The 17582-nt window shown below is 34.9% G+C and overlaps 1 protein-coding gene across 1 annotated transcript in view; it reads left to right on the forward strand.

Annotated features, from left to right (window-relative positions):
* The window catches only part of LOC129218541 (fibroblast growth factor receptor-like 1), a 98489-nt gene extending 81120 nt beyond the window's left edge, over positions 1–17369 (forward strand). The window contains exons 6-9 of the mRNA XM_054852838.1: positions 4726–4992; positions 10084–10193; positions 15454–15700; positions 16735–17369. Of these exons, the coding sequence (XP_054708813.1) occupies positions 4726–4992; positions 10084–10193; positions 15454–15700; positions 16735–16973 (863 nt within the window). The 3' untranslated portion in view covers positions 16974–17369. The remainder of the gene's footprint in view (positions 1–4725; positions 4993–10083; positions 10194–15453; positions 15701–16734) is intronic.
* The last annotated feature ends 213 nt before the right edge of the window (positions 17370–17582 follow it).

A 17582-nucleotide genomic window follows, 5' to 3' on the forward strand; every position in this document is an offset into this window, starting at 1 on the left:
CATATACAAACATTGTACACATCAATCTTCATGCGCTTCGAAAGTGAATCGACACATAGCTTTCGTCGATTATAAAATGTGAAATGAAAGGCACGCTTGTGCGGATTGCATTTGTTGAGCAATCACGATTGCTTATTGTTCTCACTTAACTGTTTTGATGTCCTATGATTTTATTTCCCCCCCGCCCCCCACTGCAGCACCACCGTCGACCGGCCTCACGATGCTGCTCCTCTAGCGAAAACCGTCTCCAGGTTGCGTCCATATCCTACACACACACGCATACAAACACACACCTACACACACAAACACACATGCGTATACATACAGACACCTACACACACAAACTACCCACACACTCATGCCTGCACACAGACACAAACACACATGCCTACACACACAAATGCACATACACAAAACTACCCACGCACTCATGCCTGAACACACACAAACACACATGCCTAAACACACATACAGATACCCCCACACACAAACACACACAGATTCCCCCCCCCCACACAAAGACACATGCCTACATACACACACACTCGTGATTGCGAAAAACATAGTTTGAATTCAAGATGTCAAATTTCAAATTATTACTTTTTTTTTTAAATTGTTCTGTTTCTTAATTCAATTAAAAGTTATCTCACCTTTTTTTTTCTTTATTGCAGAACAACTTACAAAATTTCCTTTCATATCTTCTGTTTGATCTCGTTAAATCAAACATCATGACAGATTAATCATGGCAAATGGAACGCATTTCCTTTGTATCAAAAGATGTGAAAATCAGAATTTTTATCAATTTTTAAATAAGTTTCAAAGAGATTTTAAAATGTGATTCAATCAGGAAAAATAATCTTTTTCAGAGAAATCTAGAGTTGTTCTAGCATAAGTACTGTAAATGTGGAGGATCACTGTCAGGTGTTACGTAATCGAAACAAGTTTAAGGTATAAAACTTTTCAATGATAATTGATTTTTCTTTTGTCTTTTAATGTCGAAAAATATCAAAATAATGCCATTAGAAATGTTTTTTACACTATTCTTATTATTCTTAATATTTAGTATATTTTCAATTAAAAAAAAAAACATTTTTTTTTGTTAAGTCTGAAACGGAGGTTTTTACACACTTATTTTCCAGAATGAGCAACTTTTTAACGACTAACTATTGATACAAATCAATTTTTATCCTTTGACATCACTAATTGCTCTGAAAAGTTTTTGGGCTTTTTTAAGCTCAAAAAAGCTTTAATATAATATAAAACTTGTATTTTCTGCAAAACAAACATTATTTTTTTAATTTCAAAGCAACAAAAAACACTCTTCTATTTCTTTCTACATAGCAAGAGAATGATTTAAATATGCTACATAAGACATATGATGCAGATATAGTTGGTACTGTAGAGATATGACCTGAAAAGAGTTTACTTTCAAAATGGAAAAAATCCACTTTTGGAAAAAAAAATGTTTTTTTTTTTTCGTTTTCAGAATCTCTAATATAAGCCCTATCGACCTATGTATTTCTTTCTTCTCGAAGTATTTTATATCTACTGCTAAAAAATGCGCATGGGTTTTACCACCTAAACGGTGTATATCCACCTCCTTATTTCTCGCCACACTGTTAAAAATTCAGGAAGATTTTCTGGTAATTGTTACTGTAAAATTGCATCGCTAACGCATCGCTGATTTTTACGGTATTTTATACCGGAGAAATAAGCGATCCCAGTGCCAACTGGTTTCTGTGGCCTACCGAGGAAACCGTAAAATTTTACAGTAACATTTGATTTTTACGGTAATAGTTACTGGCAACATGGATGCCAGTAACAATTACCGTAAATTTTCCGGAAAATTTTTAACAGTGCAGGTCTTTTACAGAAAAGTGGAATTTATCCCTTATTGCCTGTACCCACTCATTCACTTTCATATCAACAGGGCACATATCCAACTTTGAATTTGCTACCTCTAATTCAAAAGTAGTTCACAGATAAAATAGCAGAGCGAAGCATTGGTTGAGCATTTCCAATCAAGGGTGATACCCGTGCATATTAAGAGTTTGCAGCACCTTGCACCTTGTGCAAGTCTGTTATCAATTCGGCAAGCGTGACATTGAATTGTGATTAATAAACTAATATTAAATAATTAATATTAATATTAAATTTTGATTAATTAAAGATTAAATTGTGATTAGTTGTGATAAAAATTCTGATTAATTGCGATAAAAATTGTGTTCTATTAATGTTAATATCTACAACGTTGTTATTTGAATCGGCTTGAGTGGTTTCATGGTTCATACTTAATTGGATCGAAATTCCTTTTTTTTGTGAAATGTTCAGTGAGTAGAATAAAGTAAGAGTAGGAAAGAATAAAGTAGAGTAAAGAAAAAAAAAAGAATGTATTAAAAAGTGTTGAATATTTTGTTTCAATCTAATGAAGTTTGTCTGAAGAAAAAAAAAACCCTTTTGCAAAAGGGATTATATGCACTGTTTTTCGCCAAAATGTCAATTTTATCCAAAAAAAAAAAAAAAATTGACAATTTCGGTCTGGTAAAATTGAGTAAAAATTCCTTGGCTTATGCCAATAGTCACTTGTTACCCTACCAAAACATCGTGAGAAATTCTAACAGTTAGTGTTTGTGCGTAAAGCGTTTTTTTCGTTTTGCTAAAAAAATATAAAACTGGATATAATCCGTTTTGAAAGTAAACTCCTCACTTATTTAATCTCCGAATTGAGAAAGCATAAAAACCGACTTTAGATAAGGAGTGAGAACACCGAACTATTCACAGAATACTTTCTGTTGCTCACACTAAAAAAGAAAAGTATTAGCTTGAAATTTGTAACAAATCAGCTTAATTGGTTGAAAAATAAAGAAATTAGACTAATTTTTCTAAATTCATGCTAAAGCGGTGACTCCGAAAAATGATCAAAAATAGAATTTTTGAAAAAAATTCTCGAAAGCGTAATTTTTATTCAAAAAAATCTAAGTGATTAATTTGAGCTTATCTCATAGATATGTATTCGTTATTCGTAAAAAAAAAGAGACATGACGGCACGGCCGACTATTTAATTTAAGCGATTTGATGTGGAATGATCCAATATTATTAGGGTCAGTCAATAAATAACGAGACCGAGACTATATAACAGATTTTATTCGATATTGTTTAAACACATATCACATTGGGAAATTAAATGCATAATTCCGTGCTTATAAAAGCCTTTTGGCTGCTGCTGGCACCAATTACGCACGCACTCCTTTACTTCGTCCAAATGAAATCGTTGTCCCCGAAGGGCTTTCTTGAGTTCCCCAAAGGCATGAGATCCCATAGGGATAGATCTGGACTATATAAGAGGTGGGGTTCATGATTTTCCACTTAAATTTCCGTAAAAGTTCTTTTTTTTTTGCATTGGTTGTGTGTGGTCCTGGTAAACTTTCACCTGCTGTCATCCTGTTGCACAACAACGCTAGACCACAGACAGCCAATGAGGAACAGCAACAGAGGAACTTTTCGGAGAAATTTAAGTGGGAAGTCTAAAATCACAACCCTTTAGTCCAGCCCAGATCTATCCCAATGTGATCCCACATCTTTGGGGAACTTAAGAAGGCACTCCGGGGACAACGATTTCATTCGGACGATGAAGTAAAGGAGTGTGTGCGTAATTGGTTCCAACAGCAGCCAAAGGACTTGAATGAGCACGAAGTCATGCGACTAATTTCCCAGTGGGATAAGTGTTTAAGGAAAATAAATATCGAAGGAAAGAAGATGAACGCTGGTCAAAATTGGTCCATTTCAGTAGGGTTGCAATACGGATGTAATCTGGCCCACTACATTAAAAAGCATTCACCAAACCATGACGACCTTGTCAGTATCTTTCATTACCAAAATATCACAAAAGTGTTAAGGGGAGTCAGTACCCTAAATACTTTCAAAAATTCGATTTTTTGATTTTTATATATTTTGAAACTCTATTTCAATACCTTTTTAATGATACAAACATCTTGAACGTGCTCATATTAGAAGTAAGTTAAAATATGCTTTAAAAAATGTAAAACCTATTTTGATGAGGTATGATTTTCCCCTTTAAATTGCAATATCTCGAAACGGTATTTTTTAAACTAAATGTTCCTTTTTCTCAGAAACTAAATTGTGTAAGGCTTTGAAAATTTTACCACCTATTCCATACATCTAACTGCATATACTGAAGTAAACTTTTTCTCATATTCGGAAATTATTTTTTTATAGAGCTGATTTTGTGTGGCAAAATGGTATTTTTTGAAACAAATACAGTGACTCACACATTAGAATTTTGTACAAAAAAACTAAGCTTTCTTTCTGTAAAATTTTACTTCAGTATAGAGAACAGAGTCTACTTGAGGTACAGAAAAAAATTCATACTTGTATCTTTAATAGATTTTCAGAAAAAGGTACATGAACCTGTGCAAATTAACATTGACGGTATAGGGGGTACTGACTCCCCTTAAATGGAATAAGATGATCTGTACTTCTTTTGATGCACGAAAGACGAAGAGACTATGGAGTGTTTGCGCGTTTCACGTTTCGATGAATATTTGTATAGTTGATATCAAATGAAACCAATGCCTTTCCTGATTTCACCATGAAGGTGGGCATGAGTGACTGTGTTGAAGTAACGAGAATGTTTCAACTTTGCTATCTGTAATTAAAATTTTTCAATGTTTATTATGTTTAACAGTGTCTGTTTTCATGTTTCAGACTCGCCTGTCTTGCTGTGGGTGAATGAAGCAAATACATCTATTAGCAAGCGCCCTGGTGTCTCCTTTCGGCTCCAGTGCGTGAGCATCGGCAGCCCTAAGCCCGTGCTGACGTGGTACAAGGACGGCCGGAAGGTAACAAATCTTCCTACCACCAGATGGGCCCTTATCTTCAGAAAGGCTTTAGCTAGAGACAGTGGCAATTACACTTGCATGGCCAGCAATCGACTCGGCAACGTTTCGCATGCCTTCAACCTCATAATAGATGGTAAATGAACCAGCATTTAAAGCTAAGATTTGCCCCAACTTTTGAGTTCAGTATGGTGACGTTTTGAAAGCAATCATTCATCATCAAAATAAGTGTTTAGCAGTCTGCTCAAGTCAAATGGTGGGATTAAGCGATAAAAACTTTGGGACCCACCTCTCAAATTGAAGTTCGATATAGAGATTGAGAAAGCTTTCTCCCGAAATATTTTCGAAATTGAAATTCTGAAAACGCAATTGTATGCCATCTTTGATAACGTTAGCGTGGGATACAGAATTCTCACCCTAAAATCTCTAGATATTGATTTTCAAAAAACGCAATTTTTCCATTGTGCTTTAAATACAATTTACCGGTAATTTTTCGAAGCCGAACTTCCGAAAACGCAGCTTTAGACGATCCTCCATAATATTAGGAAACAGGGGAAGACAGTCTAGTGGCCAAGGGGGTTTTTTTCTGGAATTGTTTTCGATATCGAAGCCTAAAAGTTGAAATTGTAGGCAATCCGTATAAATTAAAGCGTTAAGGGGAGGAAGCTGGTTTCGGAATTTTGGCAGGAAAGTTTTCTACCTTGAAGTTTCAAAAACGCAATTTTTGGTTATGCTTGGTAATCGGAGGTTCAAAGATCTTCCCTCTAAAATTTTTCGAAACTGGAGTGAAAACGTTATTGTTGCCATCTTCAATGAATTCGGATGAGGTTTAAGAACTTTTTCCAAGTCATTTATCGATATCAGATCTTCAAAAACGCGAATATAATGAAATTATTTAAAAGCGCTACGAAAAAGGGGATCCGGGGGCTCCCCCGGGACATTTTTCGACATTGTAGTTCTAAAAAGTCTTGCATCTCCCCCCAGGTGATTTTGGTAATGTTATAGTGTGCGGTGAGTTTCCAAGGAAGGTTTTTGAAATTGCACTCGTTAAAACAATGTCGGCCATTTTTGGTAACGTTAGTTAAAGGGATGGCGTGCAGAGCAGGAAATCTTCCCTTCAATTTTTCGAAAATAAAATGAAGTTCCATAAGCGCAACTTTAGACGACATTTTATCACGTTATAGGGAGAAACGGTTTTGAGACATTTCTCCGGAAATTTTTCGAAATTAAAATCCAAAGAACGTGATTGTAATCTATATTTATTGATGTTAAGGGAAGGAATGGGGTTCTTAAGTTTCCCCGGAACGTTTTCACGATTGCAGTTCAAAATAACTAATTTTAGAAATCTTCGATAATCGGAGGTTTGGCGGCTTTCCCCGGAAATGTTTCGAGATTAGAATCTTTAAAACGCTATTGTAAGCCGTCTTCGGTATCATTGGGAGAAGAGATGGAATTAATGGAAACTGCCCCCAGTTTTTCGAAATTGAAGCTACAAAAGTTTGGGGTTTCTTTAATGATATGGTGGTGAGGGGAGGGGGGTGAGTTCGGAGCCTTTCTCTCTAGAAAAGTTTTGGAATTAATGCCTGAAAAATGCAATTGCAGCCGATTTTTTGTGATGTTGGGAGATGTGAAGAGTGGTGACTTTCTCCTGGAGATTTTTCCTAATTACAATTTTTGGTGAGGGGGGGGGGAGATTGCTCTTATCCCCTAAATTCCCTTGAGGAACCGCACCTAAAAATATTTTAACTAGAAGAACTGATAAGGATATAATTAGGATCCCCCCCCCAGAAAACGTTTCGGGAAGGGTCTCACACATTCTGTGCAAGGCATTGTAAAAGAGTGTCTGAAGTTCTTTAATTAAATCAGAAACAAAAGGATGCAAAAAAATTTTTACTACCAAATTTCATTCAAAATTTTAATTATAAACTCTGAAGACTTTTGGATAGATTTATTAAGCTCATTTTTGAGAAAAACTGAAGCATTGATAAATAAAAGCTTCGGAGGAAAATTTTGTCAATTCATTTCAGTAAGTGGCGTGTGTAAATGCGTCCTTTAAGACCACAAATGTGCACAAACCTCTTTTGTTTAGTGTCTGTTTATAATATCTAAGTCAACGCCAACGTATTCGTGCTTAAAATACCAGTAGAATTTCGGGGCCACATCGCATTACGGGATAAGGTATGTCATAAAAATAAATTTTTTAAACTTTGACTTGCACATTTGGTATGCAATGTATTTGCACTCGAGAAATTTATTTCTAGTATTATTTTTGAAAAATATTAAGATTTAGCTGCCGGGAACCGAGCTTAAAGGTTTGGAAAAAATGCCCAATTTCTAAAATTTTTATGAAAATACAAATGTTTAAAATTCTTGTTCTGAAACCATCCAAATGCTTCCTTTTAACACTCTTTTCACATGTCTTTGTGATCAACAACATTTCTTTACAGTTTTAAGTGCGCGAATAAACCTTACATTTTCGTGACATTAACCAAAAACCGATTTTTTAACCATTTTTTGTACATTGCAATGTTTTTCCTTCTATAGTTCAGTAATATATTTTTCACAATAAATATGCACTATGCATCTCTTGTTGGAAATGCAAATATATTTTATTGCATTATCAACCGAGAACCCGCCACAAGGAGGTGGCTGCACTTCTTGCTCCACTCTGCCGTTTCCATGTACCTAACCAAGAAGGTTGGTCATTACAGGACTTACATTTACACTTACTATACGATTTTAAACGAATTTAAATGTTTGGACAAGGGTTTGAAGTTCGATTTATCATTCAGTTCGGGCATTATGATCGTAAGAATAAAGTTGTTCTTATAAATCCATCTCTCGCGTCTTCTGCCTCTAATGCCTTTCTCTAATTCAACTCTTTTATATTGCGACTGTCATAGGGTTTGTCATTGAGATGCATGTTTATTTTCGACTTGGGAACGTAAATTTTCCTGTGTATTTATATTATTTTTTGCAAAGGGGAGAGAACATTTGAGCAAGTACATTATCTGAATTTTCAGGGAACCATTGGTCCTCTATTGAAAACTCAATGGGATTTCGTCCATAATTTAGTTGCCACTCGAAAGAAAACAAAAACGGTTTTATTCGTTGAAATATTTACATTTTTATTTCAATTTATTGTTTGAGCTATTATTAAACATTAATCTTATATGGGTCATTCTCCAGAAAATGAAACTTTTGAACGCAAATATTTTTGAAACCTTCCGTTCTCTTTTTTTTTCATTCTTACATGAAAGTGTTACCTACTAGAAGTAACCATAAACTTCTAACCATCATGGCCCATGTAAGTTTCAATTAATTTACTCATAAATAAAGAGGGAAAAATAATTGCCTTGTTCACGGAAATAAAAGAAGAGAAATTTTTTTAAATGTTTAAAAATGAAGGTTAACTTAATATTAAAGTAGTAATTTTTTTGCGCCAAAAATCGGCTATTTTAATGATTAAATGTGTGTTAAAAATAGTATTTAGTAAATTCGAGAATGTACTGGCAGTTTATAGTTTTGTTAGAATGCCTAATATAACTGAATTTCCTCTCCATCATTTATTTTCACCTCAGAAATAATGACATCGATAAGGTCTGTCACGGAGATGAGAAATTTTCCATCAATATAGGGGGCCTAATTATATTATATACTTATAATTATATTACTAATTATAAGTATGATACGCCTAATGGATACATTTTTCAGGGAATTTATTTTTCTTCGTTGCTACAATCTGCACATGCTAAACACATGAAAAAATGTTCACTTCTTCTTTTACATTAATTTACATCCCTGAAATTCAAGTTCACGGAGGTGAGAAGTCACAATAACCACACTTAGTTTTTAAAGCAAAATCCATCTTCTTGTTTTTCGACAAAAATATCACAACTTCAACTATGACTGAAAATAAACAAGAGCATGGACACCCTTGCATCATGGAAAATAAAATTTGATGTCATTTCTGCCACGTGTTAGTAGGGATGGCATTTTGTGTTTAGGTAACGGAGGTGAGATTTTATTGTGTGACATGACTCTTTATCCTACTAAAACAAACTAAAACGGAATATTAAAAAAATAAATATACTTAAACAATTAGTATTTGAGACACTTGTGAAAGGAATAATAAATAAAGAAGTACATACTTTTGATTAAACAAGTTATTAAGCAACATAAACAGTCACAAAGGTGTGACATGCCACGGAGGGGAGGATTCACATCTTGTGAACCAAAAATATATAAAAATTATTATTAAAAAAATGTTGGCAGGTTTAAATGGATAAATTTTTGATGAAGTTAAAAAGTATTGTTAAATTAAGTGCTCCTTAAAAATTTTACAGTAAAAAAGCGTATGACAGAAAAGTTACTTTTTGAAGAATGACCAATACAAGGTGTCTCTTGTATAACACGGTTAATTCGTTCCGTGTAGTATCGAAACCGTGTTATACGAGACTTTTTTAAAAATAACATTTTACTTATTTTTAATACTAATTATGTATGTGCATGAGAAAAATCAGGTTATAAGATGTATCGTGTTATACCGAAACCGTGTTCCGTGTTATATCGAAATCGTGTTATACGAGACTTAGAAATAATGTAAATCAAGGAATGTGTAGTGTACCGTGTTATATCGAAACCAAGTTTCATAAAAACAAAGAAATTTATTAGAGTTATCAACCATTAACAGAATGTATTAAACAAAAATGAAACTTCATCTTTCATAAATATAGCATTCGAGTTATATCAAAACCATGAAATATTGAATATAAGTTTCGCACCGGTGTAATACCGAAACCATGTTATAATAATCGCAAATTTGGTACCATGTAATATCGAAACCGTGTTGTAGAAGTACCGTGTTAAATGAGAGACGCCTGTATACCTAATCTAATTAATTGATCAGTTTCGCTACGTGGTCCTTATAGATGTATTTTGAATCTGGTGGTTAATATGTTTTTAAATACAGAATTAGAGCAACAATAATGTTAGCAATGTACAAGTAGCAAAACTTTTGTCCGATAGATCATCAGTCGGATATCGCTCATCCGAAGCATTTCCTTGCACAGAAAAATGACTTCATTGTATACCCGAAACACATGTGTGCAGTTTTACTGATATTTTTTGATTTTAAACGTTGTTTCAATGTTTTAAGTTTCTATCTCGGCAATCTTGAGTAATCCAAATGAGTCCTTCTCTTAAGTTAATTTTTCTGTGATTGTAGAGGGCTCTAAAGGCAAGCCCATCTTGACTGGAGAAAATATCACCGTCCAAGAGGGTCAGCAGGCTGTCCTCGAATGTGCTGTTCAAAGTACTTCCTTCCCTCATATCCAGGTATGTACGTCTGTAGTAGACGTAATAAAATCCTAGTCATGTTCTTTTACTTTAAATTTCTCCATTTTTACACTAGACATAGCTCACACTGTTAAAGATTTTCCGGAAAATTTACGGTAATTGTTACTGGCATCCATGTTGCCAGTAACTATTACCGTAAAGATCAAATGTTACTGTAAAATTTTACGGTTTCCTCGGTAGGCCACAGCAACCAATTGGCTCTGGGATCGCTTATTTCTCCGGTATAAATTACCGTAAAAATCAGCGATGCGTTAGCGATGCCATTTTGCAGTAACAATTACCAGAAAATCTTCCTGAATTTTTAACAGTGCAATTTCGTCGGAAGAAATATCGATGTAGAGCCTGTTATATGCGTGCGGCAACTTGGCACGTGATTTGTCGTGACCTAGGACTCTTGACTAAGACTCTGTTTCAATCTTCATTTCTGCTTTTTCTGTAAGAAATTAAAAAATGTCCTTTTTTTTTTCTCTTAAAACAAAATCGCATCGCATGGGTAACATGAAAATTATAATGCTCTAGAATGAGCTGTAGAGTCCCTACCCAGTGCATAAAATATTGCGAATTTTAAAACCTACTTATAGCTGGAGCCTTAATTTCTGATTCGTTACGTAAAAAATCTACACGAGTTAAAAATTTGCTCATGAATGGTTTACTTGCTCGCGCAGATTATTTTTTCCTTCAATTTTCTTTTCTTCAGATTTTAAACTAAATCATTTCGCATTTGTAACATGAAATCAATGATGCTCTAAAATGAGCTGTGTGTCCCTGCCCAGTGCGTAAAATACTACGAATTTTAAAACCGGTTTATAGCTGGAGCTTTAGTTTCCCTCTCGTGCATAAAAAAACGAGTAAAAATTTTCTCATGAAAGGTTTGCCTGTTCGTGCTGATTTTTAGCGTTCTGTGCAGAGGCTTCAGTCTCGAAGGTCTCTGCTCTTGGCAAGCAAAGATTTTTTACATCGCATGCTTTCGACACTTTCTAATTTAATTGGAAAGTTCAGGTAAAACTAGCTCTAAGTTTGAAAGAGTTTATTCTTGGGGGAAAGTGGTGCTTTTTCGTAAGGCGTTGAGTTGCGTTTTCCCGCCTCTCACTTATCTCTGGAAGAAGAAATCAACGTTCTCAGGGGCGCAATCCATCTTACATAAGCCGAATTTGTAGATGAAGCACTAGCGCGGAATTTTCTAACTTTTGGTTGGTCATAAAAAGCCACATTTCGAGTTATACAGCAAATAGATATTAACAAAATAAAATTAGCAATATGGCTTAATATCAATTGCTGTGGATCTCCATCTCATCTTGCTGCACCCCTGAGCTGAAACATCATTCTTCTATATTTATGTTCATACCGCGTCAATCTAGGAATATTTTATCAACTCCGGCTTTTTTATATGAACTCAATACATAATTTAGGTCGGTTCCTGTAATAATGATATAAAAAAAAAAAATCTTTTGCTTTCTCACTATCTTTTAATGATCATTCTATTGCAAATCAACAGTATTTTCAAATGTCAAAGATTTATGATTTCTCTCTAGATTTTCAGCAAACTTTTGTGAGTTAAATAAGCAAATAATATATTTTATGTTCAAATTTGGCTTTTTGAAAATAGTAGAAAGAGCGAAACTATTTCCCCCCCCCCCCCCACTCATTTTAAAATTTAGTTTGATTACCATTTTGACACATCTGAACCTCAGAACAAGACCGACGAAAGTCCGAAAATTGCAATGTTTCGTTTATTAGTATATTGTATGTAGAATCCTACTCCGCATCGAGCCATATGAACGTAATCCTAAAAAAGAAGCCTTTGTAATGATTTACCACTGTTAAAAGAGAGAAAGTCCAATCCTTTGCATGCACCAGGTGACCATTTTTCCATTGTCCTGTAAAGTAGAAATTATATGACTTACATACTGTCCGTTCATCACGAGAAAAGCCCCAGCAGAAATGTCTGCGACTATCTTCTGCTATAGCAACGAGACGCGTCTCATTTTTCCAAGGGAAGCTCAATGTTGGAAAAACCCGTACGACTGCACAAGGGCAAGAAGACGAGTGGCGAAATGGCCCGCGAAAGCCTTCCCGCAAACCCTTGCAGAAAATGAACGAAACCCGTTTCTATGGCAGTAGACGGACTCAGACTTGACGACGGGAGCTTTTCTCGTGAAAGACAGACAGTAAGTCTGGCTCTGAGGTACAATTATCATTTTAATATTACTTGTTGTTAGAAACACGTGCTGAAATATCAATTTAGTAATCTCAAAACTTCATCAGCACCAGATTTTTTTTTTACTGACTTTCAAACTGTCTAGGTGTCGCTGCATTTCATTTTTAATGTATAGTGAAAGAAGTTTTCAGAAAATAAAACGTTCTCCTTACGATTTAAACCATCATATGAGCATGATAAAAACACTAAAACATGAAAAGTCCTCTAGACACGTCAGTTTTTCAAATTTTAAACCTCTGCAATTAAACTTGGAGGAATTGAGTTCCACGGAATTGGACACTCCCTTTCTTCTTGTCCCTAGACATATAAGTATTTACGGTGAAGAGCATAGCTGGTTCATAAGTGTTTACGGTTCGTTAAAAAAGAAAGACGGAAAAATTATTCGATTCATTTTTGAGCCGCTCGGAGAACATCTGTTGCTATGACGATAACACGATTATTTGAAATTGAGGAACCGAAACTGTCACATTTTTTCTAGATTTGAAATACGTTTTAAGCAGGAGAAAAATTCTTATTAAGACGTTGTCAAAGCTTCCATTATGCTCAAGACATTTCAGCTAAGCTCTGTGTTTTTTGTAAATTGTCTTCTTTTTACCTTTTTCATACCAGTTTTTGGGGTGTATCGAAAATCTGCAGTCAAACTATAAAATTATTTCAGTAGTTAAGTGACGAGACAAGATTAGATTTTGTAGTTTGAGTCCGATGGGAGAGCCTTAGGAGTTAAAAAAATCCCACTAAAAATGTAAATAAAAAATAAAGACTACTTTTTAGGAGATATGGGAGGAAGAAACGTTTTAATAGAAAAGGTTTGTTCGAAGTACTACAAAACAATGATTTTGGGGTTTCTTACCATTATTTTATTGTGAGCGATACATACTACGTTACACTATCACCACGAACAAAAGAAGGTAATCAGTTGAAGTGAAACACATGTAATGAGAGAGTTTGTAAATGTTAGAAGTTAGCTTTCTTGCTATTGAAAAATTCTAAAAGTCGAAAAAAAAAAAAAAAGATTAAACAATTTTTAAGTGTTTGCGTGCAAATTTTTAATTTTCCCCTTTATGTTCCAACTCTTGCAACATTGTTATAAAAAAATTTATTACTTATAATATTTTTATACAAACTATTTATCTTTTAATATTTTTTTGCGATTTGAACAAAAGGGATTCTGTCCTTTCGACCCAGTCCTTAGAAAAAAGGCTCGTTTTCCCGAGGTTTATATTTTAGTAGTTAGACGCCACTGGGGTATCTAGGATCACGTAGTCTTCTTTTCTTTAATTTATACATGATCCTGATAAGGTGGTTGAGATTCCCTCCAGCCTAATATAACCGTGGTAACCTGTCAGAGATTGACCACAGGACTTTTGAGTCTACAAGTTTAACTGGCTCATATCTCGCTTGAACTTGGTTCTTGTGGCTACGAGTATCGAGCCCAGGACCCTCCGGCCCTAATTACAGAACTCTTTACAGCTCTAATACTTCATCGTTTATATACCTTGATCTCTTAGAAATGATCATGCTTTATCGGTTTTATTCCACTGACAAATAGCGCTTGCAGCTGTGTTTGGATCACTACCGAACACATTTTGGTTTGTATCACTTGCCATACCACCACACTGTTAAAAATTTTCCGGAAAATTTACGGTAATTGTTACTGGCATCCATGTTGCCAGTAACTATTACCGTAAAAATCAAATGTTACTGTAAAATTTTACGGTTTCCTTGGTAGGCCGCAGCAACCAATTGGCGCTGGGATCGCTTATTTCTCCGGTAAAAATTACCGTTAAAATCAGCGACGCGTTAGCCCACCATTTTACAGTAACAATTACCAGAAAATCTTCCTGAATTTTTAACAGTGCAACAACCAATAATTACGGAATTAAAAATAGGGAGCAATTCTTTTTTTTATTTCCGTCGGTAGTCAGAAGCGGTACACGTGTAAAACAGTGATGCGTATAATAAGTATATTGCCCGTTTGACTACCATGTTTCATACTTCTTCGTCGAAACAAAAACTGCTGATATTTTTACCAACATTTAAATGCATTTCTATAGCGAAATAGGGGAGATTATAGAAATACGCCTACTTAAATTATAGTGACCGGAGTCATTCTATGTCAAGCGACCTAGGGGTCCCCACTCGACCATCTTCATTTGGATGAAACTTTATAGAGGTGTAGAGATGTCTTTGAAACTAACCTATGCAAATTTTCAGCTTCCTAGATCCAAATCCTGAGGATCTAGGGTCTCCAAAAAATGTGATCCAAAACGGCTGATCAGCTTTTTGTGTCAAATTGCCAAGTTCAGACTAAGTTTACAGAAAATTTTATCACACTGGAGACCTGAAATTTAGGTACCTAAGGTACAATTCTCTGTTAATGTATTCAAGTATTTTTGTGAATTTGAGCTCGTTAGATTTTGTGTAGCATGCGCGTTAACTTGTGAAAAAGCGCGATATAGAAAATTTTTCCTGGAGTTTACGTTGTCATAAAATTTGAACTAAAATAATTCAAACGCTCGCGCTTCGTGATTCTATTGTAAAAATACTTGTTTTTAATGGGTTACAGTTGCAGAGCTTAAACATGTATTTTCTAAAAGATATTGTCATCCAAATTGGATATCAAAACCGCTAAAGGAAAAGTAACCTATTTTCAAAGCGCTGTAGCTCAAGTTAGTCACCTCGCATCTTCTTTTCGTTAAAACCATTAGAAAGAACAGATTTTTTCCTTTCAAAATAAGTTTTCTTTCGATGGTGTTCTTTCGTTTAAGGATAAAAAATTAAGCTCGAAATTCTGCCTCTCGTAACGAATTGCCATGATTAAGAGCAGGTTGTGAAATATTTTTTTACACTGGAAGCGTGAATTTTTAAAAATTACTATTTGAAAAATTAGGTCAGCTGACGTGGAATGACTCACCTGTCATAAATGTGCGCATTTGTATTAGGAATGTTCTGAGAAACAAGATTGAGTAAGACAAGATAGAAGCTCGGTATTTACCCTATTTCTTTCTTTGTTTTGAACAGTGGCTGAAACAAGTGCAAGGGGACGAAATTTTAGATGGAAATACTTCCGGACCCCTGCAGTTCGAAGGAGAATTTTTTAATGTTATTCAGTCGACCTTTAGCGTAGATTATTTTCTCAAAGACGGATATTACCACTACAAGCTGATTATCGACAATGCTCAGATTTCAGATTCTGGAAAATACGTATGCCTGGGAGCCAACCACCATGGATACGAATACCGTTTCTCCTTCCTTTACGTTGTTCCGAGTAAGTTGGTGTTTTTCTTACTAACGGGGCCCTTTAAGTACGCTTCGTAAAATTTTGAAATAAAACGCAGAAAGTTATTATTTGATTGATCAGTATTTAATGATTTTTAAACTAGACACGCTGAATCATTCACGGACTTTAATACCAGCTGATCTCTTCCACGGTTGCGCTGTCACTCCAATCTTTTGGTCGCAGTTTCGTAGGAGGTTTTTTTATCGTAAGCCAAACCTTTGGCAAAGTTTTCTAGACACACTGTATAAACAGATCTTACCTGTACAGTTTCTTTGCATATTATCTGACGTTTTGTTCAGAGATTGTATATGATTGAAATATTCCGATAGCAGCTTCTATTACGGGTTTTTGAGCAGTTTAACAAGCCTCTTTGCTTATGCTTAAAGCTTAGTGATAAACTTATCATTAAAGCTTAATGATAAACTTAAGCGCTTATGTCTGTGCACAATCCATGGCAAAATTTCTTTCAAATAAGTTTTTTTTATGCAAAACCCCTTTTTAGTTCTAGATTTATATGCGTTTCGAATTTGCCCGTAACATCTAACGTTAAGTTTTTTTTTTTTTTATTTTATTTTTTTTTTGAAATGTTTGAAAATGCCTTTGAAAGTATTTAAATTTTTTTTTCATTCTTTTCATGTCTAAAGCTTTTTTCATCAAAGTCTAGCAAAAGCAATCTGGAACTTAGACTATGTGCTTAAGATTTCCCCATGGGTGCTAATGCTAACTTTTTTGAACTGTTCAAAGTTGAATGAAACATTGTTCAAATTAATAAGTGAAATAATAGAAGAGGAGTGATTGCCGAGATATTACGAGCAATAGTAATTTTGTCACAGAATTATTCCCTCAGAGGTTATTAAGAGGGAGGAGGGTAGGGAAGGTGTCATCATTTTCTTTTCTTTTTCAATATTTATTTTTCAATATTTTCTTCTCAAAGCGTAGTACGAGCAATGTCCTGATGCTCAACAGTCTATCATGTGAGAGTTGAAACATTTGTCATAACAAATTCCTTTCTTTCTTCACAGAAGACAGCTTTCAGTCACAGATTCCGTTCCCGATTGTGGTGGCGGCCATTGTTGTCTGCATTGCTGCTGCAGCTGGTATCATCGGCCTTCTTCTGTATTGCCGCCCACGACAACGTCAGACCCGTCTGAACAAAGATGACTTCATACCAATGCACTACGCCCAGTGTGCTCCGTCAGAGATGACTCATCCGAAACGAAGTACCAAGATGTTCACATATGTCGAACACGCTTCTACGTGAACAGACGCATAAGCCAATGTTCCTACTGTCCTTTTAAGTCTATACGAAGGACGAATATGTGTATTTATGCCAAGTTTTTACTCAAACAACTTTTTCGACTCTTCGTTAGAATGGATTAAGATCATCGTTCCTACCTTTTTTTTTTTGGAAGAACATGAACGAACTTTTAAGTCAATGTTCTGCAAAAGCAATTTTTTTACTCATCATTTGCAAAAAGGATACTAACGGATTTGCGCGTGGTCCATCCCAGTGACTCAATCATTTGAAGTGAATATTTTAACTTTGCTCTTGGCTAGAGTTTTTAACTGTTAAGCTTTGCCTACTTTTATATGTGATTTATTAGACGGCAAAATTTGTATAGCAGATGTTACTTACGTTGTTTTATAAAGCATTTCTATCAAATTTTTGGATAATGTGAAGAGTACTTTTCATTTTGTTGGTTCAATAAGTGAAACAGTACTGGAAATACAAAGCACCCATACGAGAAAGATTCATGCAGCCTGTAAGTTACATGGGTTCAATGAGGCTACTTGCCTCATGATGGCGAATTCAACAACTCGTCGAAACAGCGTCAAACTCTCTTTTTTATGTTCGCAGATAATTTCAGCA

The sequence above is a fragment of the Uloborus diversus genome, chromosome 3 (assembly GCF_026930045.1).
Source record: "Uloborus diversus isolate 005 chromosome 3, Udiv.v.3.1, whole genome shotgun sequence".
Lineage (NCBI taxonomy): Eukaryota > Metazoa > Arthropoda > Arachnida > Araneae > Uloboridae > Uloborus > Uloborus diversus.